The sequence below is a fragment of the Mesoplodon mirus genome, assembly GCF_964341445.2.
Source record: "Mesoplodon mirus genome assembly, chromosome: 18".
NCBI lineage: Eukaryota > Metazoa > Chordata > Mammalia > Artiodactyla > Ziphiidae > Mesoplodon > Mesoplodon mirus.
This window is the reverse complement of record NC_138994.1, coordinates 59,395,991-59,423,357: the sequence shown is the minus strand read 5'-3', so window position 1 is coordinate 59,423,357 and position 27,367 is coordinate 59,395,991. Positions and strand designations below refer to the sequence as shown.

Here is a 27,367-nt window from a genome sequence, read left to right as displayed (position 1 = left end):
CATCTGAAGACTAAAGGATAATCAATCTAGAAAATGCAACTGCCTGCTTATCGTGAGCTTGTTAAAGAACCAGACAATAAGATTAAAAAATCCCAAAACAGTTCTCTTCATTATCCCTACTCAGAATAGTACACTGATTTTTTGTCTAAAGCGTTAACTAACGTAGAGTTTGAAGTGTTCACTGGTATCTCTACTAGAGGGAGAATAGCAGAAGTTTTATTTTATTTTTCCTCTAGGAAAAGGATATAATCTTATCAGTTATCCAGAACCACCACTTGAAATTCCACTACTCTCAGATTGGCACATGAATTAAATGAGTAGTAGTTCTGTGTAAGAAAACAAAACTTAGAGCTTTTCATATACATACCTGCTCCATATGCTCAAATACCGCTGGAGTAGCAATAGCAGCAGGTGCCTCTTCAATAATCTTCTGATGCCTGCGCTGTACAGAGCAATCACGACCAAACAAAGAGATAGCGTTGCCATACTGATCTGCTAAGATCTGCACCTCCAGGTGACGAGATTGTTTGGCTAGTCTCATCACAAAGATAGGAGATCCAGGGACTTCAGCTTGAACCTATATTAGAAAAGGAAATAGAACAAGTTCTTAAGTGGTAAGCACTTGTTCTATCTTGATAAGCTCCTTCCATTTCAACAGGCAGATGCCTAGAAGTGTCGGGGACCATGTTAATCATTAGAAATACAAAAATAAAATATAGTTCATGCTCTCATCCTTCTTAAAGATACTGCATTCTTAGTTATATAACCAATATTAACCGATAAATACAAAAATGTATGAACATCCAGTGTGTTACAAGGGCAAAGAACAAATATTTTGAAAACACACACACACAAATTCCACAAAAGGGCAAAATACTGCCATCAATTCCAAACAACCAAATGTACAACTTGTTCTAGACCAGATACTTTCCTGGTTCACATTACATTATATACAGTATTGTTGTAGTCAAAGGACTTTCATCTTCAGTTTTGAAGCACACTGTCACTAGATACAGAACTCTACACTAGCAATTATTTTCTTTCAGCACTTTAAAGATACCGCAATGATTTCTGGTTTCCACTGTTTCTACTGAGATGTCAGCTATCAATCTTACTGTTACTCCTTTGAAAGTAATCTTTTTCTCCCGGCTGCTTTAGGATTTTCTCTTTTCTCTGTCTTTTTAGGGGAGTGGAGTGGCAGACTGACTCTGATAAACTTAGATGTGGTTTTCTCTGTACTTCTCCTTGCAGGGCTCATAGTGTTTTTTGAATCTGTGCTTAGTATCTTTTCAGGAAATTCTTAGCCATTAGTTCAGAAAAATTCTTAGCCATTGTCTCTTCAAATATTGCTTCTGCTCCATGATTTCTTCAAACATTGCTTCTGCTCCATTTTCTCTCTCTTCTCCTCTGAGACTCAAAGTACACGTTAGATCATTTCACTGTCTTTTATGCTCGCTTATGCTTTGTTTTGCTATATAACAAGTTACCTCAAAACTCAGTGGCTTGCTTAGGACACCAACCATTTTATTTGCTCATGATGCTGTGCTCATCTGGGCAGTTCTTCTGGTCTTGCTATAGTCATTCATGTGCATATCATCATCTGGTGGCTCGAGTGGGGCTGAATGGCCATTCAAATGTCTGCTGACTTGTGCTGACTGTTGGCCAGTAGGTCTACAGAACCTTGACTGGAACAGCTCATCTCTATTGCATGTGGCCTCCATCCTCCAGTAGGCTAGACCAGGCTTCTTCCGTGCAGTGTTCCAAGAAGAGGGTGAGGGCAGAAGCTGCAAGGCTTCATAAACACTAGCCTCTAGAACTTACACAATACCACTTTGGCCACATTCTAATGGTCTAAGCAAGCCACAAGGCCAGCTAAGACTCAAGGGGTGGGAAAAGAGATGCCACCTCTTAATGAGAGGAAAGGCAAAGTCACATTGCAAAGGGATATACATTCAAGAACAGGAGAGGTTATTGCGGCCATCGCTGCAAACAATCTACTATGGTCTGCCCTCTGGCCACAATAATTCACATACCTCCCACATGCAAAACAGACTCACCCCCTCCCAAGACCCCCAAAGTCATCCAATCATGGCATCAGGCTTGAGGTCCATTTTCTCATAAGTCATGTCCACAAGCAAAAGAGACTCCTTGGGTGCAGCTCCTCAGGTGCTCTTGATCCAAAGATCTGGGAACTAAAAAGACAAGTTATCTGCCCCCAACACCCCCAACATTTAATGATGAGATGGAGAGAGAATAACTGTAAAAGATACTCCTATTCAAAGAAGAAAGGACAGGAAGTACATAGCAGTCACTGGTCCACAATTATTCTGAAATCCAGACAGGCAGATGTTGTGAGGTTCCCTTACTCCAGGGACACGGAATTTTTTTTGTTGTTTGCTTTGTTTTTTACTACAGTCTTGTTCTGCTCCCTGTGAGTGGTTTCCTAATCCATGGGTCCCCTCTGCTCTTAGCTGCCCTCTGGGCTCCTGGCTCCACAATCTGAAAAATCTTTTTATTATTAGAAATTACTAATGTTTATAGCTGAACAACTTTTCCAGTCTGCTTCCTATTCATAGAAAATCGAAGTCCCAGAGGCCTCTTTGAAGTCTGAACTGTCTCTGTCCCTTTAGTCCCTTTGGTGCATTTATCAACAGAAGTCTCTCAAAAACTTTGTGGTTTTCCTATGAATCATATTGGAAATTCACTACTTGCGCCAAAAACATATCCATAACTTTTCTGCACAGACCTCTCTGTACCTCGGGTTTGTCAGGCTGCTGTAGGACAACATCTTTAAAATTCTTAGAAGCTCTTTTATTCTAGCTGAGAGAGTAATCTACCAGGTACTGTCTTAAATATTTCTGAGGTCTTAAAGGATCTCCCAGGCACTCTTGATTTGGTCTTTACTCTGAAGTCATTTTTTACTTTGAAAAATCTTTTGCCAGCTGGAGAGATTGGGAATGAGAAACAGTTCTATTTTCAAACTCAACAAGTTTGAAACACCTTCTTTATGTTCATCCCTCTTTATGGTTCCTTAGCAAAAGCAACCAAAAGCATTCAACAGACACTGTTAACACTTTATCTAACAAGATCTCCTTAACTAGGTCTACAAGTTCACTAAATACAGTCTCTACTTTCCAAGTTACCTCAGGTAATTGTTCCATCATTACAGAACATGGGTTACCTTTTCCCTCACTGTCTTTCCATCCTGCACTAAAAGTCTGTTCGCCATTCTTCCAGCCTTCATTAACAACCTCCTTACCATTTTTCCAGCCTCCACCTATGAGCCAGTCTCAAAGCCAATGCCACATATTTCACTTTTTTGTTAGGGCAGTATTACACCTTTAGGTATCAATTTCTGGGTCAGTTATCCATTGATGCCTAACAAACCACCAAAAATTTAGTGAGTTAGGATGCTGACCATTTTTTTTTTATTTGCTCACAGCAATTTGAGCTGGGCTCAGTTGGGCAGTTCTTCTGCTGATCTTGGCTTGGAGCCACTCATGCAGTTAGTCATCTGGCAACTTGACTGGGGTTGGATGGTCTAATGTGGCCTCACTTACATGTCTCAAAGGTGCTGGTGACTGCCAGGTCTAAGAAGCCTCAGTTGGGATAACTCATCTCTGCTTTGTGTGGCCTCTCTTTTCCAGAAGGCTAAACTGGGCTTTTCACAAGGCAAGTCTAAGGCTCATTCCAAAAGGGCAAGGGCAGAAACTACAAGACCACTTGCAGTTTAGGCTTTGGAACTTGTACACCATTTCTACCGCATTCTATTGGTCAACCCAAGTCACAAGGACAACCAAAATTCAAAGGGTGGGAAAAAAAGACTCTTATTTCTTGATGGGAAGAAGGCAAAATCATACTATAAAAAGGTGTGTATATAGGGTCTAGGGATGGGAGTAGTTAACATGGTCATCTTTGCAAATACTCTCTCACATGCTCTTTTCTGTGTTTTTCATCCTTTCTGTCTCTTCATGCTTCAGTCTGAATTTTCTTCTGACCTATCATCCAGTCACTAATTCTCTCTTCAACTGCATCTAATATGCCATTAAACTCCTCTATTGACTTAATTTTAGTTATTGCATTTTCAGTTCTAGAATTTTCATTTGCTTCTTCTTTATAGTTTCCAGTTGTCTGCCCAAATTCTCAATCTTATCTTTAATTTCCTTGAATACATTAAATATAGTTACTTTAAAGTCCTTGTCTGATGGATCCATCATCTAAACCCTCTGTGAGTCTGTTTCTATTGGCTTTTATTTTTCTTGATTTTCAATCACATAATTTGATATGCTTGCTTATTTTTTTAAGTTATTTTATTGAAGTATAGTTGATTTACAATGTTGTGATGCCTGCTTATTTTTAATTGGCTGCTTGAAACTGCATTTGAAAAATTAATAGAAATAATTTGAGGTTCTGGATGTTATCTTTCTCTAGAGAGAATTTATATTTGCTTCCTGTTGGTGGTTAGGGACACTAGCAACCCTAGAACATCATGCTAGAATCAAGTGTTAAGCATTTTGAAGCTGAGATTTAGTCCCTTTGAGAACTGGTCTATTTCTAGTTCATTCTTACTCCTTCAAGATCCCAACCTAAAATGTGGGAGGTTTCCCAGGGAACCCTCCTCAGCAAACCCTACAGTCTAAGTTTTGCCCTTTTAGTCTTACAAGACTGTTGAAAAATCTAATCAGCTTTTCAACTGCTTCTTCTCAAACTAAAGGATGTCTCTAGGGAAAAAATGGCCTCAAACATGAGACCTCTCTGGGTTTCATTCTTCTCCTATATCTTAGTCCCCAAATTCTTCATTGTCTTGAAAGATCTCTAGTGCCTTAAAACAGATTTTTTTTTTTAATTTGGCCGCCTTTTCTAGTTTGCTCTCAGTGGGAGGACTGACTTGAGTTACTTAGTTAATCATTATTGGTACTTAAGGACTTTTACGTAAAAGTTCCTAATCTTAGTATTCTAGATATTTCAACTACTTGATTCCACAGTAATAAGTAATTTTGAATTCTCTAAAGGAGTTAACATTTTAAAAAATTAACATGAGGCACTGACCTGCTTATGAAATTAGAATTATTACAGAAGGAATATAAAGTAAATGACAGGTAATATTCAAATACTGACACTCAAAATAGGATAATGCAGCAAAACAATACCTTTATCACTTTCTTTGTCTAGTATATCAAATCATGGAAGACCCAGCTCACAGAGTTTTTCTCTTTAGCTCATGACAATGAAGCAAGAAGTTTGGTGCTGAATGGTTTAAAAAAAAAAAAAAACGGGGCAAATAATACACGGCTAGGGGTACTAGTAAAAGATGGTACAAAGTAAAAGATGCTGGGAAAAATAAGAAAAAGTGGGAAGCTAGGAAAGTGAAAAGGCCAGAAGGTCTCCCAGTTTTCCTTTTTCTGCCTCTTCTTTTTCTGGGTATTGGTAGGAGAAAAAAAGAAGTGAGTCAAGTATGTAAGGGTAACTCTGAGGGCAGGAAAAAGAGACTCCTGTCTTCGGATTCTTTCTCTAAGATTCTGAAAAGAAATCATTTCTTTGGCCTCCACAACCAACTTGTAGTATGGCCACATCCTTGGCTGCAAATCAGAGGATCAGGGAGAGAGAGATCCTAGGTTTAGCTTTCCTGAGCCACCCTTTGTTCTCATAGAGCATGGGCCTGCCACAGGGTCCCTGTGCCAGGGTGTGGTGGCCATGCAGTACAGGCCACGGTATTATAGACTGCTGGGCCAGAACACATGACAGAAACTCAGGAGTCTGCAGCCAATTTGAACTGAAGTGAGGTGAAGTCAATCAAAGAGCTTGAGTGAGGCCAGACCAGGAATTAACCGTGTCACATACATTGTCTAAAGTGCCAGCAGAAGAGGGGCACAAAAATGTAGAAAGGTACTGACTCTTGCTTGTTACTATCAGTTCCTATGAGCCACACAAACCATATGCAGAAGAGCTATCTGAGAAACTGAGCAATTTTATATAAGACAGAATAACTCTACTGCTTGAATTACCTAAATGAATAAAACCTTAAATTGAACTGGACATTTTATTAATTCTTTTCCCCTGCTAATAAGCAGGTAGAGGCTAGAAAGAAAGACAAGATTAGCTGTAGACAAAAAAATCTAAATATTTTCTGGACATCCAAATTACATGCATCTCTGACATATGTGTTAGTTCCAATAAATAATGACAGCTTGTACTCTACCTGTCTGAAGAGGTTAGGGAAGTCATCTGCATTGTTGACTTTTCTGATTCCCTTTCCTCCTCCTCCTTCTGAGGCCTTGATCATTACTGGATATCCAACTTCCTCCGCTGCCTTCAAGAAGAAAGAGAAAAATGGAAGTGAGAATGGTATTAGTAGGGAAGGAGAAAACTGGCATTTTCTCCCTTTAAAAATGCTGTCATTTGGTAGGTCTATATATAGCAAAATAGAAAGATCCTGAAGATATACTATTAGGTGGGGAAAAAAAGTACCTGAATAATATTTGTACTATTGGGTTGAACAAGAAGAAATTGCATTTTTTTGGTAGGTAAAAAAATGGTTGAATATTGGCAATTTTGTATGGTTCAATCTAAGATAATCCCATATAGGTCAAAAACAAAGTAAAACTATATGTATAATTATGTATGCATTCACACACTTACATATGTAAGTATAAAAAAACAAGTCTAGAAAATCCACCAACAGTGATTTATAAAAGGAAGATGAGTAGATATAAACTTTCACTTTTTACTGTATATATTTCTGTATTATTAGAATTTCTCATTAAGATGCAGGAATTTGTTTATTACCCATAATTTTTATTTTATTTTATTTTATTTTCAAGTTACCAGAGTATACACTTTCTGTCTTTATTCCATAATTTTTATTTTAAAAAAAGACAAAAAGACATACACAGTTCACTTATTATAAGCTGATGGCCTCAGCATAGCTTCTGACCCTCCGACAACATATAAGACTCAACAAATCAGGAATCTCCCATATCCAGAAATTTTTCTCACTCAACTTTTTGATAAAGATAAAAATAACAAGATACCAAAATATTAATGAAAGTAGTCAGAAAACTAATTTTCAACACATGCTCTAAATGTGCTTTTCACATTTACAGTATTTTATAATGATCAGGTGATGAGCCCAAAACTTTTTGAATATTTCATTATATATCTATTAAGTAAGGAGCCAGTTAAATCAAGATATACCTATTTACTAGACTACTATGCAATTATTAAAGGAATGAGGTAGCCTTTACATGCAATGATATGGAAGATGTCCATATTATAGTTAAGGCAAAAAGTAAATTGGGGAAAAGTTAACCAAAAGTTTAAAATAACTGAGTCATTCCTTTGTCAAAACATTCCAGTCTTTCACGGTTTACATTGTAACAATATCTAAAAAACGTGTCACCAGAAAAAGACCATTTCACATTTTAATTTTTGTCAGTAGATTAGGCATGAAAATCCTTCACTTGCAGTCCCATCTCTTCTAAACTCTCTTAACTATTCACTTCTATGCTTATAAACAAAATTAGCATGATGAACTCAATCACTGGGTGATAAATGAAGAAACAGCCACAGTTGTGAGAAAGACTTAAAAAAAAATGGGGGGGGGGCTTCCCTGGTGGCACAGTGGTTAAGAATCTGTCTGCCAATGCAGGGGACACAGGTTCGAGCCCTGGTCTGGGAAGATCCCACATGCCACAGAGCAACTCAGCCCGTGCACCACAACTACTGAGCCTGCACTCTAGAGCCTGCGAGCCACAACTACTGAGCCCGCGTGCCACAACTACTGAAGCCCACGCACCTAGAGCCCCGGCTCCGCAACAAGAGAAGATACCGCAATGAGAAGCCCATGCACCACAACAAAGAGTGGACCCTGCTCGCTACAGCTAGAGAAAGCCCGTGCACAGCAACGAAGACCAAACGCAGCCAAAAAAAATAATAATACATAAAATAAATAAATTTTAAAAAACACTATAAAAAAAATAGGGTAGCCCACATGATATAAGAAAAAGGCAGGCCTTTTAAAAATATATAAAAGCTCTAGGCACAGGTCATCCATTTAAAATATTTTAGAAGAATTTTAATGCCACGAGGAAAATGCTTATGTATAGGTAGAAAAAAACCTAGGATTACAAAAACAATGTATATAGTAAGACCCTAATTTTACAATTATCATAATAATTATAGTTATGGGAATCTACTAATAAAGATTATCATTACATGAATCTATGAATCAAAAAAGGCTGGAAGAAAATATATGAATATGTTAACAAGGCTTATCTTTGGATGGTGGGCTTATGGGTTTTATCATCTTTTCTCACTTTCCAAATTTTCTACCAGAAAATTTTATGTTTATAACCAGGAAAAAAAGGAATTTTAACTGATAAGCAAAATAGCTAATTCCCTACAAAGGGCTTCTACTCTTTTGCAAATTATATCAAATAGAACATAGCATTAGCAATTCAATTAGAAATATTAATTCTTCTTATTAAGGAGATTACAGGATGCTTAACTTGAAATGCAAACAACAGAGCAAAATTAGTTGAGCATTCAGTGTTCCTCCTGAATTTATAACATACAAGTCAAACAAGAGTAGTGTGTTTTTCTAAAATATAGCCTCTTTCATTACCTCCTTGGAGGCATAGCTGACACTTCCAACTAATTAAAAAGTGAAAGGGGAACAAACTGGAGAGAACTATGAAGAAAGAAAAAGTAATGTTAGAGAGCCGACCTCCTTTTGCTTGGGTTCATGTTTCTACATGGACAGACAATAATTAGAGTAATAGTTTCAGCCTCTATCAGCTCCCTCCCTCACTCCTCCCCAAGGGAAAAAAGAATGAATTCTGTGATTGGTCAGTTCGGCAGGAGAAACTGAGCATGTATAGCTCAGCCTTTTCCCCTTTGGGATCAGCCCACTACACAGAACATATGCTCTTTGCCAGCTCTCAGTCATACGATAAACTGAATGGCAAAAGCTCTGTCTCTGTGGTTATTCACACCACCACTAACCAGTGGGCGAGCCTGCTTAACTGACATTCAGTTTACGAATCTGATTGTTGCTACACACTTAAACCATTTTCACCATCATCTCTATTCATAATAAAGCTGACATTTTGATCCCTCTCTGCCTGGCTTCTTGGTTCTGAACTCAAGTAGGGCAAAAAGTGTTGTTTGCCCCCAACTCCCCCCGCATGCACACAAATACTAACATGTGGTAGAGAATAGAATCAGAACCTCCTTAAAGCTCTGATTTAACCACCTAAGAAATGTTCTGTCCAGGTGAACGGCTTGCTTCAAAACAAATTTAAATTATTTTTGTGAAACGTAGGTCACTTCCTCATTCTATAAACTATACCTCCTGGTCTTACAACCCTAATGCCATCATGGGTGTATATCATGAACCAGGCTCCAAATCCCTGTATTTGGGACTGTAAGTGGTCCGCTGAAAAACATCACTCCCTAGAGTTAGTAACTTACGTTCAGCCCGTCATCCACATCCTTCACACAACCTTTTTCATATAGTTCCTGAGGAACATTTAAGATACGTTTTGAAAAATCATTTTCGTGCCAGTCCACACAAAGACCTGCAATAGATAACAGTGACTTAAAAGCAGCTACAAAAGCTTCTGTTCTTGTCAATTTTCTGCTTATACCTTCTTTACTTCCCCCCACTGTTTTTTTGGCATTGCCACATGGCTTGCAGGATCTTAAGTTTCCCAACCAGAGATTAAACGCAGGCCCATGGCAGTGAACGTGCCGAATCCTAACCACTGGACCACCAGTACCTTCTTTAAAATGCTTTCATATTTATCCAATATTGAGGGTAGATGGGAGAAAGAAGGATACCATAAAACCCTGATCAGTCCTTGGAGTTAGCAGGATTTATCTATAGCAACAGCTGGCCACTTGGGTTCTGTTGCTGGAAAAAGCCAAGAGAGCTAACAAGCAGCAATTTTTAAAAATGCAAGGACATACAAGACAAAACAAACAAACAAAAAAGCACGTCAGACTTCTCACATAAACTCAGCTGGCAAAATACCTTCGATGTGTGTGTTCAGGGCTGCTCCAGGGCCAGAGGTCTGAGAAATAATTCAATCTTTATGAGCTCTTGGAAATGGAAATGGCGGTTTTATTGGCCTCAGCAGAGTCATGATTCCATACTCCCTGAATGTCCCTGTACTCAGCCACAAAGGGAATGGTATAGCCTCTCCACTCAAACAAGAACGAATTCAACGTTTTATTTGAAACTGTTTGACCCAGCCGGTCTGGAGAGGATATTGCAATCCCCCTGGAGAGCCAGAGTAACAAGAGTCCACATCTGTTCTGACTCAAGACAATGGTAGTTCCTATTCGGAAGAGGTTTTAGTGTATGTTTGCTCTCTGTGCTTCAGTACCAAAAAAAGAGAAGTTCATATTGTTATCAGCTATAATAAATCACAACGCACTCTCCAAGGGATTCATCAAGAATAAATCATTTTTACAAAAAATTCATCCTTCTGCGTGCCTAAAAGAAAGGTTGATTATTGACCTCATTTTTCTGCATCAAGGGCAAATGAGAGGTTGAATGGTATTAAACAAGCAAAACAAATCATCAGTAGACTGTGGGCTCAAATCAAGAAAACACTGGCAAAAAAGAATAGAGGGACTTCCCTGGTGGCACAGTGATTAACAATCCGCCTGCCAGTGCAAGGGACACAGGTTCGATCTCTGGTCCGGGAAGATCCCATATGCCGCAGAGCAACTAAGCCTGTGCGCCATAGCTACTGAGCCCATGTACCACAACTACTGAAGCCCACGCGCCTAGAGACTATGCTCCACAACAGGAGAAGCCACTGCAATGAGAAGCCTGCACACCGCAACGAAGAGTAGCCCCCACTTGCCGCAACTAGAGAAAGCCCGTGTGCAGCAATGAAGACCCAACACAGCCAAAAATATAAATAAAATGAATAAATTTATTTAAAAAAGAATAGATACATGTATATGTATAACTGAATCACTTTGCTGTACACCTGAAACTAACACAACATTGTTAATCAACTATACTCCAATATAAAATTTTAAAAATAAATAAAGATTAAATAAACAGAAAGAGAAAGAAAGGAAGGAAGGAAGGAAGGGAGAGAGAGATAGAGAGAAAGAGAGAGAGAGAAAGAGAGAAAGCGAGAGACAGAGAGAGAGAGAGAGAAAGAAAGAGAGAAAGAAAGAAAGAGAAAGAAAGAAAGAAAGAAAATGAATGAATACTGGCAGGCAAGCATCTGAGTAGGTGGGTTTTAGCTTTTTCTTAGTGATTCCAGTCACCTCCCAGGCAGGTTCAAAGGCCTATTCCACCTACGAAGTCCATCTCTGAGGAAGATTCTAGCCAACCCAGAGTAGATCTGAATCCACAGAACCAGATGAGTTTTCTCAGAGTTTCTCCAAATTAAGTCCCAAGATCATTTACATTACAATTTAGCATCTACATACCTGGTACAAAATTTACATTCTTAAGACATGATAAAATCACAGGTACAACAATTAAGCCAGGAGATACAAGATACCATTAATTAATGTGTATTCTATTTCTGTCAAATATCCAACGCATTTTAAAGCAGGCTTAAGCCCCAAGGCCACAGTCCCAAATATTCTACCGAGCTTTTCTACACTTTAAGACACAAACAAATAATTTCTTACCACTGCCACTCCATGGAAGAGTTGGGATACCTGCAGTTTGAGCCACTATGGAAGATGCAATCTTATCCCCCAAAGCCCACATGGCCTGGCTTGGAGGACCTGAAAACAAAACAAGGAAAGAACCCTGACTGTAACATTTTGGCCTCGTTTCTGTCACATGTATTTTGTCTTCCATATAATTATTTTTGTATTTGTCTTGTATCCCCTACAGCACATATCATCAACATCAGAAACTTGATTATGGGGACTACTATGTTTTGGCTCATCTTTGTACCCTTTATAGAACCTGATGTGGTAAATTTTTGCATACAGGGAGAATTCAATATACATAAATATATGCTGAATTAAATTCCTGACAAATGTAACTCTGATTTTATCATCTGTCATGATCCAACTTTACCATATTAACAAAGTCTTTCTTTTTTTCTTTTTTAACCAATATCCTGAAGGACAATAAAGTTTTGGTGCTCAAGTTTAAAATATTATACTCTCCCTGGTCTTAGGGAAACCCAAAAGGAAGATTTATCTTTAATAGGCTTTACAAAGCATAATCATCATTGCAGAGATAGAGACAGAAACACTTTGAGCCATATAACCTCAAATTTTCTCTCCATATAGGATAGCAGAAAAGTCAGAAGAAATAGCTGTCACTTATAGGAATATAATCTATATGCTTAAATGTGAAAGAAATGATTCATATTTAAGGGCACACTGCCAGCGTATCCTAAGTATTCAATTATCTTTTCTATATAAAAATAGGTTGTTTCGACACGTTTTCTTAATGTTAATGGCAAAGTTTTTAAAGGCCAGTGTTCTGGAAATCAGAGCCTCCTCCATATCTCATAGAAAAGAATCTGGGGACAAAAAACACAATCAAGATGAAAGATGTAGGGCTTCCCTGGTGGCGCAGTGGTTGAGAGTCCGCCTGCCAATGCAGGGGACACGGGTTCGTGCCCTGGTCCGGGAAGATCCCACATGCCATGGAGCGGCTGGGCCTGTGAGCCATGGCTGCTGAGCCTGCGCCTCCGGAGCCTGTGCTCCGCAACGGGAGAGGCCACAACAGTGAGAGGCCTGCGTACCGCAAAAAAAAAAAAAAAAAAAAAAGATGCAAGATGTAAGAAATGATGAAGGGTTAAAACAAAAAAAAAAGAAAAAGAAATGAAGAAAAGGGTTACTCTGAGAGCTGCTGACTGATGAAAAAAGAAAAGCCCAGTGCCAAAATAACAGAGAGAAACAGAAAGGCAAGAACAGTATGTCAGAAAGGCTTACCCATGAAGGCAATGCCATTTTTCAAAAGAAGTTCTGGAAGCTTGGGATTCTCAGAAGCATGACCCCAGCCAGCCCAAACTGCCTACAAGGGAACACAATATGATTCATTCTTAAAATTCATCCTAAAAAGAACATGATAAACTGTATTACTTTCTACCAAGACTGCCCCTGCTCCATGAGGTACAATAGCTCCATGGCAGCCTAATGCCTAATTCAGCTTCTATGCCTGATTCTTGGCAAACTTTTCACAGAACAACAATAAGCAGTCCATTGTGGTAAAACCTCTGAAGAGGTCAAAAACAGGTTGAAACTGATATTAAGAACCAGCTAGTATTGTTGCTCTTTAGGAAACTCAGTTCATAGCCTTTCAACTAGACTCTATAGAGCCTCTTGTAGAAATGTTGGTTTTCTTCCACAGATTGAATTACTTTGGCCACCCAACTCCACCTTTATATCTAGTGGTTATACTGCCATACAAATCCCGAGTTTTTTTCTCTTTGGGCTTTAAGACACTTACCCTAAACTCCTTAACACAATGTGATAGGGAAGAAACAACCTCCTTTTACTCTACCATATTCTGGACTAAGAGTATTCCATTGGAAACAGGCAACTTTTACTTACTAGGAGGTTTGAAGGTGAAATGGATAGAACAATCTCTAAAAGACCCTTACAAACCTCTTGTTTGGATTACATTCACTTTATGTTGGCTCATTCCATTCTTTCCACCTTTCCTTTCCCTGTCTGTTATGTCCCATATAAAGGCTTTTACCAACGTTCAACAAAGATGCTTTATATGAAATTAAAAGTTCTTCACTGGCTATCCCCTTGTGCCCAACTGTAAGATGGCTGAATTTGGCAAAGGAAACTCTTCTCAATACCCTGTAATGGCCTATAGGGGAAAATAATCTAAAAAAGAGTGGATAGATGTATATGTATAACTGATTCACTTTGCTGTACAGCAGAAACTAATACGACATTGCAAATCAACTATACTCCCATAAAAAATTTTTTTTTAAAAAGGCTGAATTTGGATTTCGAGGAGACGCTGGCATCTCTTACTTGTACTGGGATCCTTTTAGCAATATCAAGAATTAATTCCACATTTGCATAGTTGTTGTTGTTTGGTCCTCCTGGCACTGGCACATAGTGATCTGCCATCTTAATGTATTCTGAAAACACAAGCAAATTAACAGAGAACACATGCTTTATTTTCAGAAATGTAACAGCGGAGCAAAAACTGTGTAAAGGACAGGTACCATCATACGTAACCACAGGACAAACTGTATTAATGGGGTAATTCCCAGAACCATTTATTTGGAGGCTCTTTGTTAAGCCACAGCACTAAAAGGGGTAATCTCATAGTTAGGAGCTCTTATACTACTAAAACAGCAGGTCTCAAACTTTTCACCGTGTGACCTTTTCAAAGGGTTTTTATGATCCCTATATCAAGGATGATGTATCTGTCACTTAAGAGGCCCATTGTTCTACTCTGAGGAAAAGCTCAGTGACACCTTTTATCTTTAACTTGCACTATATTCTGAGAAAGCCCTTTTCCTGGTGTAAAGCTGGAACAGAATGGGGAAACAGGGTAGAGTCTGGAGGGTCTGTAGACTGGCTAAACAGGAAAGGTTAGTTATAGGAGTCTATCAAGTGCTTGAAAAACCTTTATCTGGATGGAAAGATACTTTAAAAAGATAACTTCTTTCCCTCCTTACTTTTTTTTTTTTTGGCTCAGTATCCCCTTTCAAATCTGTCACCTGATGTTTCTCTCTTCCTTTTCTGGCAGTAATTGTGGCAGAGCAGCTACAATGTGCAGGGACTGTACTAAGCACTTTATATATATTATTTCATTTCATCCTCAATAATCATATATAACATGTATTATTAGCACCCAGTTTACAGGGAATTATGGCTTGGAGAAGTTAAATAACTTTCTCAAGGTCCATCTCCACCATATTTATTACGTTTCTTATCTTGTGCTCTTAATTTTTAAAGGTTTTAAGTCCTTCTTTAAAAATTCCACTCAGGGCTTCCCTGGTGGCGCAGTGGTTGAGAGTCCGCCTGCCAATGCAGGGGACACGGGTTCATGCCCCGGTCCAGGAAGATCCCACATGCCGCGGAGCGGCCGGGCCCGTGAGCCATGGCTGCTGAGCCTGCGCGTCTGGAGCCTGTGCTCCGCAACGGGAGAGGCCACAGCAGTGAGAGGCCCGCATACCGCAAAAAAAAAAAAAAAAAAAAAAAAAAAAAAATTCCACTCAGAGTAAGATATGAGGCCCCAACAGTTTGTTCAAAATAAAAACAGGTGTATCGTTCTCTCTGATTATGAGGGAAAGTGTGCTGATTATTTAAAAATTTAGAAAATATATCAGGATGTACTATTTTTTAAAAGTCAAAATCATCCATTGTCCCACGACTCAGAGATAATCAGTTCATGCTTTGATATACTAGAAACCACAAACTGCTAACCAATTTAATATATTGTGGATATCTTCCCATACTAACCAAACCACTTTAGACTCTCACTTGCAATGGGGGTGCCAAATTGCCTATACTCTACCTATACTGGGTATTATCAATTTGAAATTTTGCCAGTCCTATAAATTTTTTAAAATCCCAATCTATTATTGTTTTGGTTTGCATTTCTTTGATTATCATTGGAATTGAATCTCTTTTCATGTGTTTATTGTTCTTTTTTAATTCTTCTTTTATGGACTATCTATTCATGTTCTCTGTTCATTTTCTTTTGAAGGGTGTCTTGTGCTCATATTACAGGTAGAAACTCTTTGCTGTTCACATGTTTTTCTAGGTTATCGTTTGTCTTTAACTACCACTCACAGAGATAACCAGATTGCTGTTTTGGTATATGTCATTACATCTTTTTTTTTCCTCTGACTATACACAATGTACTTTCTTTCTATTATTATATCATGCTATCAGTCTCCTTACAGCCAACTTTTTTCTAAGCAATTGTGATGGACAGACCCATGATCCCAAGTCTCCAGGTATTCATATCTTAAGTTATCCCCTCTTCTTGGGCGTGGGCACAATCTATGACTTGCTTTTAGCCAAGAGAATATGGCAAGGATGAGGAGATGTCACTTCCAAACTAACAGTGCATAAGAATGTAGCCAATCTTACTGGGACACTTTCCCTTGCTGGCTTTGAGGAAGCAGGCAGTCATTTTGGGGTGGCCCACGTGACAAGGAGCCAAGAGCAGTCTCTAGCCAACAACCAGCAACACAATCAGGTCCTCAGTCCAAACAGAAAACTGAATGCTGCCAACAACCATGTTAGTTTGAAAGCAGATCCATCCCAAGTCAAGCCTCAGATGAGACTGCAGCCCCAGCTGAATGCTGATGGCAGCCTTGTGATAACCTGAAGCAGAAGACCCAGCTACACAAACTGTGAGGTAATAAATGTCCATTGTTTTAAGTTGTTAAATTTGTGGTAATACTGTTACACAATAATAGATAAACAGTGTAACAATTTGTCAGAATGCATTCTCAGACCAATAAATGTTATCCCACAAAAATTTTTTATGTTTTTATTGATTTTTTCAAACATCTTTATTAGAGTATAATTGCTTTACAATGGTGTGTTAGTTTCTGCTTTATAACAAAGTGAATCAGTTATACATATACATATGTCCCCATATCTCTTCCCTCTTGTACCTCCCTCCCTCCCACCCTCCCTATCCCACCCCTCTAGGTGGTCACAAAGCACCGAGCTGATTTCCCTGTGCTAATGCAGCTGCTTCCCACTAACTATCTATTTTAAGTTTGGTAGTGTATATATGTCGATGCCACTCTCTTACTTTGTCCCAGCTTACCCTACCCCTCCCAGTATCCTCAAGTCCATTCTCTAGTAGTTCTGCCTCTTTATTCCTGTCTTGCCCCTAGGTTCTTCATGACCTTTTTTTTTTTTTTTTTTTAGATTCCATATATATGTGTTAGCATACAGTTTTTGTTTTTCTCTTTGTGACTTACTTCACCCTGTATGACAGACTCTAGGTCCATCCACCTCATTAAAAATAACTCAATTTTGTTTCTTTTTATGGCTGAGTAATATTCCATTGTATATATGTGCCACATCTTCTTTATCCATTCATCTGTTGATGGACACTTAGGTTGCTTCCATGTCCTGCTTATTATAAATAGAGCTGCAATGAACATTTTGGTACATGACTCTTTTTGAATTATGGTTTTCTCAGGGTATATGCCCAGCAGTGGGGTTGCTGGGTTGTATGACAGTTCTATTTTTAGTTTTTTAAGGATCCTCCATACTGTTCTCCATAGTGGCTGTCTCAATTTACATTCCCACCAACAGTGCAAGAGGGTTCCCTTTTCTCCACACCCTCTCCAGAATTTATTGTTTGTACATTTTTTGATGACAGCCATTCTGACCGGTGTGAGATGATATCTCATTGTAGTTTTGATTTGCGTTTCTCTAATGATTAATGATGTTGAGCATTCTTTCATGTGTTTGTTGGCAATCTGTATATCTTCTTTGGAGAAATGTCTATTTAGGTCTTCTGCCCATTTCTGGGTTGGGTTGTTTGTTTTTCTCATATTGAGCTGCATGAGCTGCTTGTAAATTTTGGAGATTAATCCTTTGTCACTTGCTTCATTTGCAAATATTTTCTCCCATTCTGAGGGCTGTCTTTTCATCTTGTTTATGGTTTCCTTTGCTGTGCAAAAGCTCTGAAGTGTCGTTAGGTCCCATTTGTTTATTTTTGGTTTTATTTCCATTTCTCTAGGAGGTGGGTCAAAAAGGATCTTGCTGTGATTTAGGTCATAGAGTGTTCTGCCTATGTTTTCCTCTAAGAGTTTTATAGTGTCTGGCCTTACATTTAGATCTTTAATCCATTTTGAGTTTATTTTTGTGTATGGTGTTAGGGAGTGTTCTAATTTCCTTCTTTTACATGTAGCTGTCCAGTTTTCCCAGCACCACTTATTGAAGAGACTGTCTTTTCTCCACTGTATATTCTTGCCTCCTTTATCAAAGATAAGGTGACCATATATGCATGGGTTTATCTCTGGGCTTTCTATCCTGTTCCATTGATCTATATTTCTGTTTTTGTGCCAGTACCTTACTGTCTTGATTACTGTATCTTTGTAGTATAGTCTGAAGTTAGGGAGCCTGATTCCTCCAGCTCCCTTTTTCTTTCTCAAAATTGCTTTGGCTATTTGGGGTCTTTTGTGTTTCCATACAAATTGTGAAATATTTTGTCCTAGTTCTGTGAAAAATGCCAGTGGTAGTTTGATAAGGATTGAATTGAATCTGTAGATTGCTTTGGGTAGTATAGTCATTTTCACAATGTTGATTCTTCCAATCCAAGAACATGGTATGGTATATCTCTCTATCTGTTTGTATCATCTTCTTTTTTTTTTTCTTAATTTATTTATTTTATTTATTTATTTTTGGCTGAATTGGGTCTTCATTGCTGGGCGTGGGCTTTTTCTAGTTGCTGTGAGCAGGGGCTACTCTTCGTTGCGGTGTGCGGGCTTCTTATTGCAGTGGCTTCTCTTGTTGCAGAGCACGGGCTCTAGGCACACAGGCTTCAGTAGTTGCGGCACACAGGCTCAGCAGTTGTGGCTAGCAGGCTCTAGAGCGCAGGCTCAGTAGTTGAGGCACAGGGGCTTAGCTGCTCCATGGCATGTGGGATCTTCCCGGACCAGGGTTCGAACCCGTGTCCCCTGCATTGGCAGGCAGATTCTTAACCACTGCACCACCAAGGAAGTCCTGTTTGTATCATTTTTAATTTTTTCATCAGTGTCTTATAGTTTTCTGCGTACAGGTTGTCTCCTTAGGTAGTTGTCTCCTTAGGTAGGTTTATTCCTAGGTATTTTATTCTTTTTCTTGCAATGGTAAATGGAAGTGTTCCCTTAATTTCTCTTTCCCATTTTTCATCATTAGTGTATAGGAATGCAAGAGATTTCTGTGCATTAATTTTGCATCCTGCTATTTTACCAAGTTCATTGATTAGCTCTAGTAGTTTTCTGGTAGAGTCTTTAGGATTCTCTATGTATAGTATAATGTCATCTGCAAACAGTGACAGCTTTACTTCTTTTCTGATTTGGATTCCTTTTATTTCTTTTTCTACTCTGATTGCTGTGGCTAAAACTTCCAAAACTATGTTGAATAATAGTGGTGATAGTGGGCAACCTTGTCTTGTTCCTGATCTTAGTGGATACGGTTTCAGTTTTTCACCATTGAGAATGATATTGGCTGTGGGTTTGTCATATATGGTCTTTATTATGTTGAGGTAAGTTCTCTCTATGTCTACTTTCTGGAGAGTTTTTATCACAAATCGGTGTTGAATTTTGTTGATAGCTTTTTCTGCATCTATTAAGATGATTCATAGAGGCCGGCGTGACACTGCACTAGCCTGAGGCGCGCCGTGCCTTCTCCCGGGTAAGTTGTCCCTGGATCCCAGGACCCTGACAGTGGCGGGCTGCGCAGGCTCCCAGGAGGGGAGGTGTGGATAGTGACCTGTACTTGCACACAGGCTTCTTGGTGGTGGCAGCAGCAGCCCCAGCGTCCCACGCCCGTCTCTGGTGTCCGCGCTGTTAGCCGCGGCTCGCGCTCATCTCTGGAGCTCCTTTAAGCGGCGCTCTGAATCCCCTCTCCTCGCGCACCAGGAAACAAAGAGGGAAGAAAAAGTCTCTTGCCTCTTCAGCAGTTCCAGACCTTTTCCTGGACTCCCTCCCGGCTAGCCGTGGTGCACTAACCCCTTCAGGCTGTGTTCACGCCACCAGTCCTCTCCCTGGGATCCAACCGAAGCCTGAGCCTCAGCTCCCAGCCCCCACCCGCCCCAGCGGGTGAGCAGACAAGCCTCTCGGGCTGGTGAGTGCTGGTCAGCACCGATCCTCTGTGCGGGAATCTCTCCACTTTGCCCTCCACACCCTTGTTGCTGCGCTCTCCTCCGTGGCTCCAAAGCTTCCCCCCTCCGCCACCGCAGTCTCTGCCCGCGAAGGGGCTTCTAGTGTGTGGAAACCTTGCCTCCTTCACAGCTCCCTCCCACTGGTGCAGGTCCTGTCCCTATTCTTTGTCTCTACCAGGTACGTGGGGAGTTTCTTGCCTTTTGGGAGGTCTGAGGTCTTCTGCCAGCGTTCAGTAGGGGTTGTTCCATATGTAGATGTATTTCTGATGTATTTGTGGGGAGGAAGGTGATCTCCACATCTTACTCTTCTGCCATCTTGAAGCTCGTCTCCACAAAATATTTTTTAATGGGTGCATGGTATTTCACAGAATTGGTGTAACAGATTTTACGTAACTAATCACTAAGGGTGGACACAAGTTATTCCTGGTTTCTTGTTATTTTAAATAACACTGCAATGAATATCCCTGTATGAACGTATTTGCCCCATTACTGATTTCTGTTCCTCGGAATAAATACCAGGAAATAGAATTTCTTAGTCAAAAGATATGAGTACTCTGGTCCACTGGTGCTCATGATCCCATCCCCGTCCATCTCCTCTAGCTCTCTTGGGTACTGCTACCCCCAGGCCCCCACCCCTGCCCTTGGCTCCTTCCTCTCAGAAACACTCCTAAGTCTCTTCCATTCTGAAAAATAAAAATTCTCTCTTGACCCCAAATTTCTCTTTAGTTACTGCCTTTTCTTTTTCCCTTCTCATCCAAAATTCTCAGAAAACTTGTCCATATTGGCTGTCTCCATGTCTCATCCCATTCATTCCTTATCTTCCTATATGAGTCTGCATACTCACATTGTTCCACTGAAACTATGCCTGCAAAGGTTACCAATGATTAGCTAATCGCCAGACAGATTTTGATTCCTATTTTATTGGACTACTGACACCTTTGAGCCTTTCTTATTGAAATTCTTTTTTCTCATTGCTTTTCTCTTCTGTTTCTTCTATTTCTCTGACCATTTCTTCTCAACACTGTTTATGGGCCTATCTTCCTGAGTCTATCCCTAAATTTTAGCCTTCTATAAACTTTCATCCTTAACCTTCTTCTCTTCATTTTCTATCTGATCTTTCAGGAGGTAGTGTTAACTATCACGTATTTGCCAATAATGTACACTCTTAATCTCTAGTTCTCATTATTTCTAAGTTCTAGAAGGATATATTCAATTTTTTGTAGGATTTCTAGAATCTTCTTGTATCACATGTACTCCAAACCTAATCTGTCTCCCCACCAAAAAAAACCCCCACTTTGCTCTTATTACTATATTATCTATTATTTTGCCTTTGTTGATGGTGCTAACATGAAAAACAAGACCATCCTTGACAAATACTAGATCATGTCTTGTACTTTAACAAGCCACTTGCAGTTTCCAGAAACCACTGTGTCACACCTTCAAGCATTTGCATATACGTTCTTTCTGCCTGTAATACCTCTGTCTTCCCCCTAACTGCTTCACTAACTCTCATTCACTACTCATTCTTGGCTAGGTAAAACCCATTTCAGAAAGCTCTCTTAACCCTGTTAACCCCTCTTATCCCTTAACCCAAGAGCAGGGGCCAGAGTTATGATGTCTCATCTCTGTGTTCCATAGTACCCTGTGCATATTTCTATTATAGCACTTACCTCATTGTATTGAAATTATTTGTTTCCTAGAGCAAGATCATATCTTATTAAACTGTGGGTCTCCATGTTCACTGAGTGAATGAATAAATGAATTAATAGGAGCACCAAGGAGAAACAAGGAAAAAGAAATCATGCAAGGTACTTTACATTTATTATACACAATTTCATCTTTACAACTATCCAGTAAAATAGACATGATTTTCCTTTCACATATACGAAACTGAAGCTGAGAGGTGTTGAAGGGTCAATCTAAATGATTTCATACAATAACATCTATTTTCCAATAAATTGGTGCCTTCCTCATTTCTAAAGATAATATAATAACCCTTACTCCTTAGGAATAGTCTTAATATCATTGTCTCAATATAGAGAGTACATATAAAGACCAAAATAGCTTTAAAAAGACAGCCCTTTAAAGAGCTAATGTTGGACTTCCCTGGTGGTGCAATGGTTAAGAATCCGCCTGCCAATGCAGGGGACATGGGTTCGAGCCCTGGTCCGGGAAGATCCCACATGCCATGGAGCAAATAAGCCCGTGTGCCATGACTACTGAGCCTGCGCTCTAGAGCCTGCGAGCCACAACTACTGAGCCCGCGTGCCACAACTACTGAGCCTGCATGCCACAACTACTGAAGCCCACATGCCTAGAGCCTGTGCTCCACAACAAGAGAAGCCACCGCAATGAGAAGCACACGCACCGCAATGAAGAGTAGCCCGTGCTCGCCGCAACTAGAGAAAGCCCACATGCAGCAACGAAGACCCAATGCAGCCAAAAATAAATAAATAAATAAATAAATTTTAAAAAATCAAATAAAGAGCTAATGTTATCTGTGGGTACTCTGTCTTAGAGATTATACTTTAGTGATAAAAAGTATGAAGAGGAAGGACTAGCCACGACCTCTCAGCTACACCAATAGTCTTTATCTGCCTCTCTCAGATGGAAAACCATCTAAGCAGAGAGAATATGCCAAAGAGCCTGCAGAGTGAAACCTATTTGGGTCCCAAGAGGTCTCCCCCTCCCAGGAGGAGGGGAAAAAACAATCTTAACCTTAAAATTCTCTAAAATTCAATGTAACTCATAAGGGAAATAGCATTTCCTTCCAAACGTTTCCACTGACACATGCTAAAGAATGTGGCTTAGCAAATAACACTGAAAACCCATATCGACACTTTGGTTAAATTTCTACCTATTTTTACTTAGAACACAGGTGTCTACGTTGAGGTTAAATATAATACAATCCTTGTCTATGCCTACTATTGACACTTTTTAAAAGAGAAATCCTTGTGTTTGGGAATCCCCCTGAGTTAACATTCTTCTCCTTAAAGGCTATGTCATTCAATGTTTTATGCTTGAGGATGATGCTTTCTTAATGTTCATAACTTACCTGCATTGGCTTTCAGGTCTTCAGGTGTGACCATGACAACAAATCGGATTGCACGTTCATTTCGAAACATCTCATAAGACCACCGGCGGATAGACCGCATGCATTTCACTGCTGCAATGCCATTGTTGGCAATGAGAACCTGGTAGAGAGGGAACATGGGAATTAGAGAGAGATAGAAAAGACAGGCAAGGGCTTCCCTGGTGGCGCAGTGGTTGAGAGTCCGCCTGCCAATGCAGGGGACACGGGTTCGTGCCCCGGTCTGGGAAGATCCCACATGCCGCGGAGCGGCTGGGCCTGTGAGCCATGGCCACTGAGCCTGCGTGTCCAGAGCCTGTGCTCCGCAACGGGAGAGGCCACAACAGTGAGAGGCCCGCATACCGCAAAAAATAAAAAATAAATAAATAAATAAATAAAAGACAGGCAAAGACAGAGGAAAAGAGATGAAATCACTTTTGTAGATCTTCCTCTGAAAAGCCAGAGTTTCAACTAGGAATTTGTATTGTTGGTCTAGGCAGTTAGGAACCAACTCCCACATGATCAAGGGATATTTTAAGACGTTAGCTAAGCAAATACTTCAATATGTGCCAGCTAAAACTTACTCTTTTCTAACTTCACTTCCTGAAGGAAAAAATCAGTTACTCCAATCTTATGAGTTTGTGAATTATTCTACCATACCTACTTTTAGGGAATAGAAGAAACAAACGTCAGGGGGAAGATGTATATAAATAAGGCTGGAGGAAGATTCAACAGTGTAGTGTCATGCACTATTCTCTGTTGTAGTGAAACAAGGCACAGAATCCTGAACATGTATAAGAACGCCTACACTAACCACCACCTCTCTCCAGAATGCTGAATCCAAATGCCTTAGAATTGTACAGACTGCCCCAGAAAGAACGGTCACAAGAAAAAGAGTAGAAGGATCAATGATCCTGAGACTTCTCTGTTAAACAAACCTTTCACCTCCTTGCCTGTCTTGCAATCATCACCCTGAGGATAACATAGGTTGGGAGACACATAATCTCTACTCATTGGAAGACTAACAGGAGTGCACCACTAAAGCAACACTTTTAGGACAGAGAATATAGGTCCCCATCCTTCAATCTTTTACTCACTGCAAGCTATTTCAACCGAGTCATTCTCTCAGCTCCAATATGGTTTAGATAAAAGTGACACAGATTAACTCACAACATGTCAAAACACCTGTAATCTCTTTAAGTATATCATGTGGTATATTCCCTCTAAACATCTCAAATTCCTGGCGGAACCCAGTAGGTTACACTGTATCAAACTTGTTGAAGCCTTCTGTTCTGAAACTCTCTCCACTCCCTTAGCTCTAAACCCAGTGTTATGACATGTTACCTCCTCACCACCACCCCACAAGCTCATCAATTTCTCATACCCTCTCAGATCAGTGCAACTCAACCCCATAAAAACCACAAGGTCTTTCTAAAAGCACTTTATGGGTGCTGCTTCATCTTCTTACTTAGTTATGACTAAATTGTCAGTGGTAAATACATATTACAGAAAATAGTGAAATTACTTAATAGGATGCTAGGGAGGCAGAAAGGATAATTCTGCAGTCTCAGAAATTCAATTTAAATATCGGTTTTGAGCAAATCTAGACACCAAATCTAGGTATTAAATCTATGTACTCTTGAAAAAATAATTTAGCAGGTTATAACTTACCTTCTCAATCACTTTATTCCCACCAAAACGAGTAACAAATTCTGCTGGAGAAGCTACAGTGAAATCTCGCTGTGAGTCTATTTTCTTTCGGTCTCGACCTTGCTTTACTAGGTGCAAACCAGACATGCTGGACCTGTAAAAACAGAGAAATCATGAAAGTCTACAGATAAGATGTCTTCACATCATCTATCTCCCCTGGAGATGTGCTTTCCACTATCAGACTTGTAAGAGCACTTCCAATTGCACCCTTGTGAAGACTGCATGGTGACAGACCACATCGTTTTTATACAGAAGAGAGAAAAGAAAATGATCTTTGCTTGTGGAAATTTAAGAAAAAAAAAAGTGCTCCTGAATAATAAAAGACAATATTAAGGTTTACCAACAGATGCCATCCTAAAGAGATAGGCAAAGAACAGACTAAAATGAGAGGGTATAAATAATAGAATCAGAGTGACTGTTAAAACTTAAAAAAACAACCCACAACAGTCAGCAAACCTGTTTCTGGATTATGATTCTGACACACAGATGACCTTCACCTCTGTATCTCTAACCTCCATTTTTCTTATGAGCTGTAACTCCACATTTTTAACTGCCTACTAAATGTTTTACTTGGATATTCCATAGACGTTTCAAAATCAACAACTCCAAAAACAATTTATTTACAAGGCAATTTATTTATAAACCATATTTCATTGACCTTAAGATAACACGTTTTTTTTTAGCTTTTTAAAATCTCTGACATTGGTATGTATCTTACAACTGATGGTGTGCTTTATTTAATTGGCAGAATTTTTTTTCTCAGTGGTACATTCAATAATGGTGCCTCTAGCAATCAATGGTGTTTTAGATTAGATAGTGGTGGAAACAGCACAGGCCTGCTTTAAATTCCAGATCTTCACCGAATAACTTAAACTTGCTAAGCTTCACTTGTCTCTTTGTAAATATGTATGGTATTCACGGTTCTAGGTTTTTAGCTATTGTCTCTCGGCTCCAAGCCCACCCTTTTATGCTCTGCTCTATGACAACAGGGCTTAACACCACGCAAACTTGTTTGATTCCGCCAATAGGAAGGCAGAAGGGTTTAAGAAAAAAAAAAGAGAGAGAGAGAGAGAGAGAGAGAGAAAGGGATTTTCTTCTTATTTTCCAGCTATTATCAGCATTGCTCCATAGGAAAACAGAGTTAATTCCAGTCTCTAGCATCTTTCAGCATTCCCAGGAATAGCCGTGATGCATTCCCTCAGAAGGACCAGGAGCAGTGGGCTGTGGCTCCTTGGCTGTCAGAGTACCAGCCCTGCCATGCTCACTCATCCTCAGGGCTACCCGGCCTGGGTCTATCAATCACCTGTCAGACCAGGCCTCCTCCGCAGGGATCTGAGCACCAGCTACTCAAAGCTTACTCCCAGAGGTCCAAGCACCAGCCCCTCTCCAAGCACCTTGGGCCCTCTCCAAGCTTGTAGGTTCTGGGAATACTACCTCTTCCCTAGGGGTGGTAGCTGCTTCCTGCAGATATTAACCTTGGGTTACCTCAGCATGTCTTTTTTGTTCTTTTATTCTTCTAACACCCAAGTAACCAATTCTCACAATTGAATGTCTTTTGTTTATAATACCTAATGCAGTTTCTCTTTCCCTGACTGGACCTTGACTCATAGCACTGATACACCTTCTGAAAAGGTGTTTTGAGGACTAAATGAGATAATGGATATAGTAAATAAAATCCTTTATACACTATTTAACAGACAGCTGCTTTCTTCTATTTCTATCTTTTCTTCCTTTCTCCTACACTCTAACCTTGCACTCAAGTAATTTCTTTCTTCAAAATAAGAGTATGATTAAAATCTTCCCACAAAGAAATATCAGGTCCAGATGGTTTTATTTTTATTTTATTTATTTATTTACTTACTTACTTATTTACTTATTTATTTATTTTTGGCTGCGTTGGGTCTTTGTTGCTGTGTGCGGGCTTTCTCTAGTTGCGGTGAACGGGGTTTACTCGGTTGGGGTGCACAGGCTTCTCATTGTGGTGGTTTCTCTTGTTGCGGAGCATGGGCTCTAGGCCCGTGGGCTTCAGTAGCTGTGGCTCGAAGGCTCTAGAGCGCAGGCTCAGTAGTTGTGGTGCACGGGCTTAGCTGCTCCGCAGCATGTGGGATCTTCCCAGACCAGGGCTCGAACCCGTGTCTCCTGCGTTGGCAGGTGGATTCTTAATAACTGCGCCACCAGGGAAGCCCAGATGGTTTTAAAAGACAAGTTCTACTGAACTTTCAAGGATCGTAGCCTACCAAACTTCCAGACAGTAGAAAAGAAGTAAAACTCCCCAGTTAGAGTAATACTGATACCAGAACCAGACAAAGATGTTACATGAAAGGGAAGTCCAGGGCCGCTTTACTCATGACCACAGTTGCAAAATTCCTAAAGACGATATTCTAAATAGGTGTTGGGGGCTTCCCAGGTGGCGCAGTGGTTGAGAGTCCGCCTGCCGATGCAGGGGACGCGGGTTCGTGCCCCAGTCCGGGAAGATCCCATATGCCGCGGAGCGGCTGGGCCTGTGGGCCATGGCTGCTGAGCCTGTGCGTCCGGAGCCTGTGCTCCGCAATGGGAGAGGCCACAACAGTGAGAGGCCCGCGTACCGCAAAAAATAAATAAATAAATAAATAAATAAATAGGTGTTGGGTCAAGGGTGAGCAAAATATTAGTTAAAAAATATGTTACTCCACAACCAACTTGAGTTTGTCCCAGGTAAGCAAGGATGGTTTAATTTTAGAAAATCCATAAATATAAAACTGTTAGATTTCCTAGCAAGTGCAATAAAATAA

General features: G+C 39.9%; 1 protein-coding gene across 1 annotated transcript in view; it reads right to left on the bottom strand.

The window, feature by feature from the left end:
- Window positions 1-27,367, bottom strand: part of ACACA (acetyl-CoA carboxylase alpha) — a 229,624-nt gene that overhangs the window by 158,750 nt on the left and 43,507 nt on the right. The window contains 8 exon segments of the mRNA XM_082604563.1: window positions 368-577; window positions 6,200-6,310; window positions 9,472-9,578; window positions 11,665-11,763; window positions 12,934-13,015; window positions 13,993-14,102; window positions 22,872-23,010; window positions 24,558-24,690. Coding sequence (XP_082460689.1) covers window positions 368-577; window positions 6,200-6,310; window positions 9,472-9,578; window positions 11,665-11,763; window positions 12,934-13,015; window positions 13,993-14,102; window positions 22,872-23,010; window positions 24,558-24,690 — 991 coding nt within the window.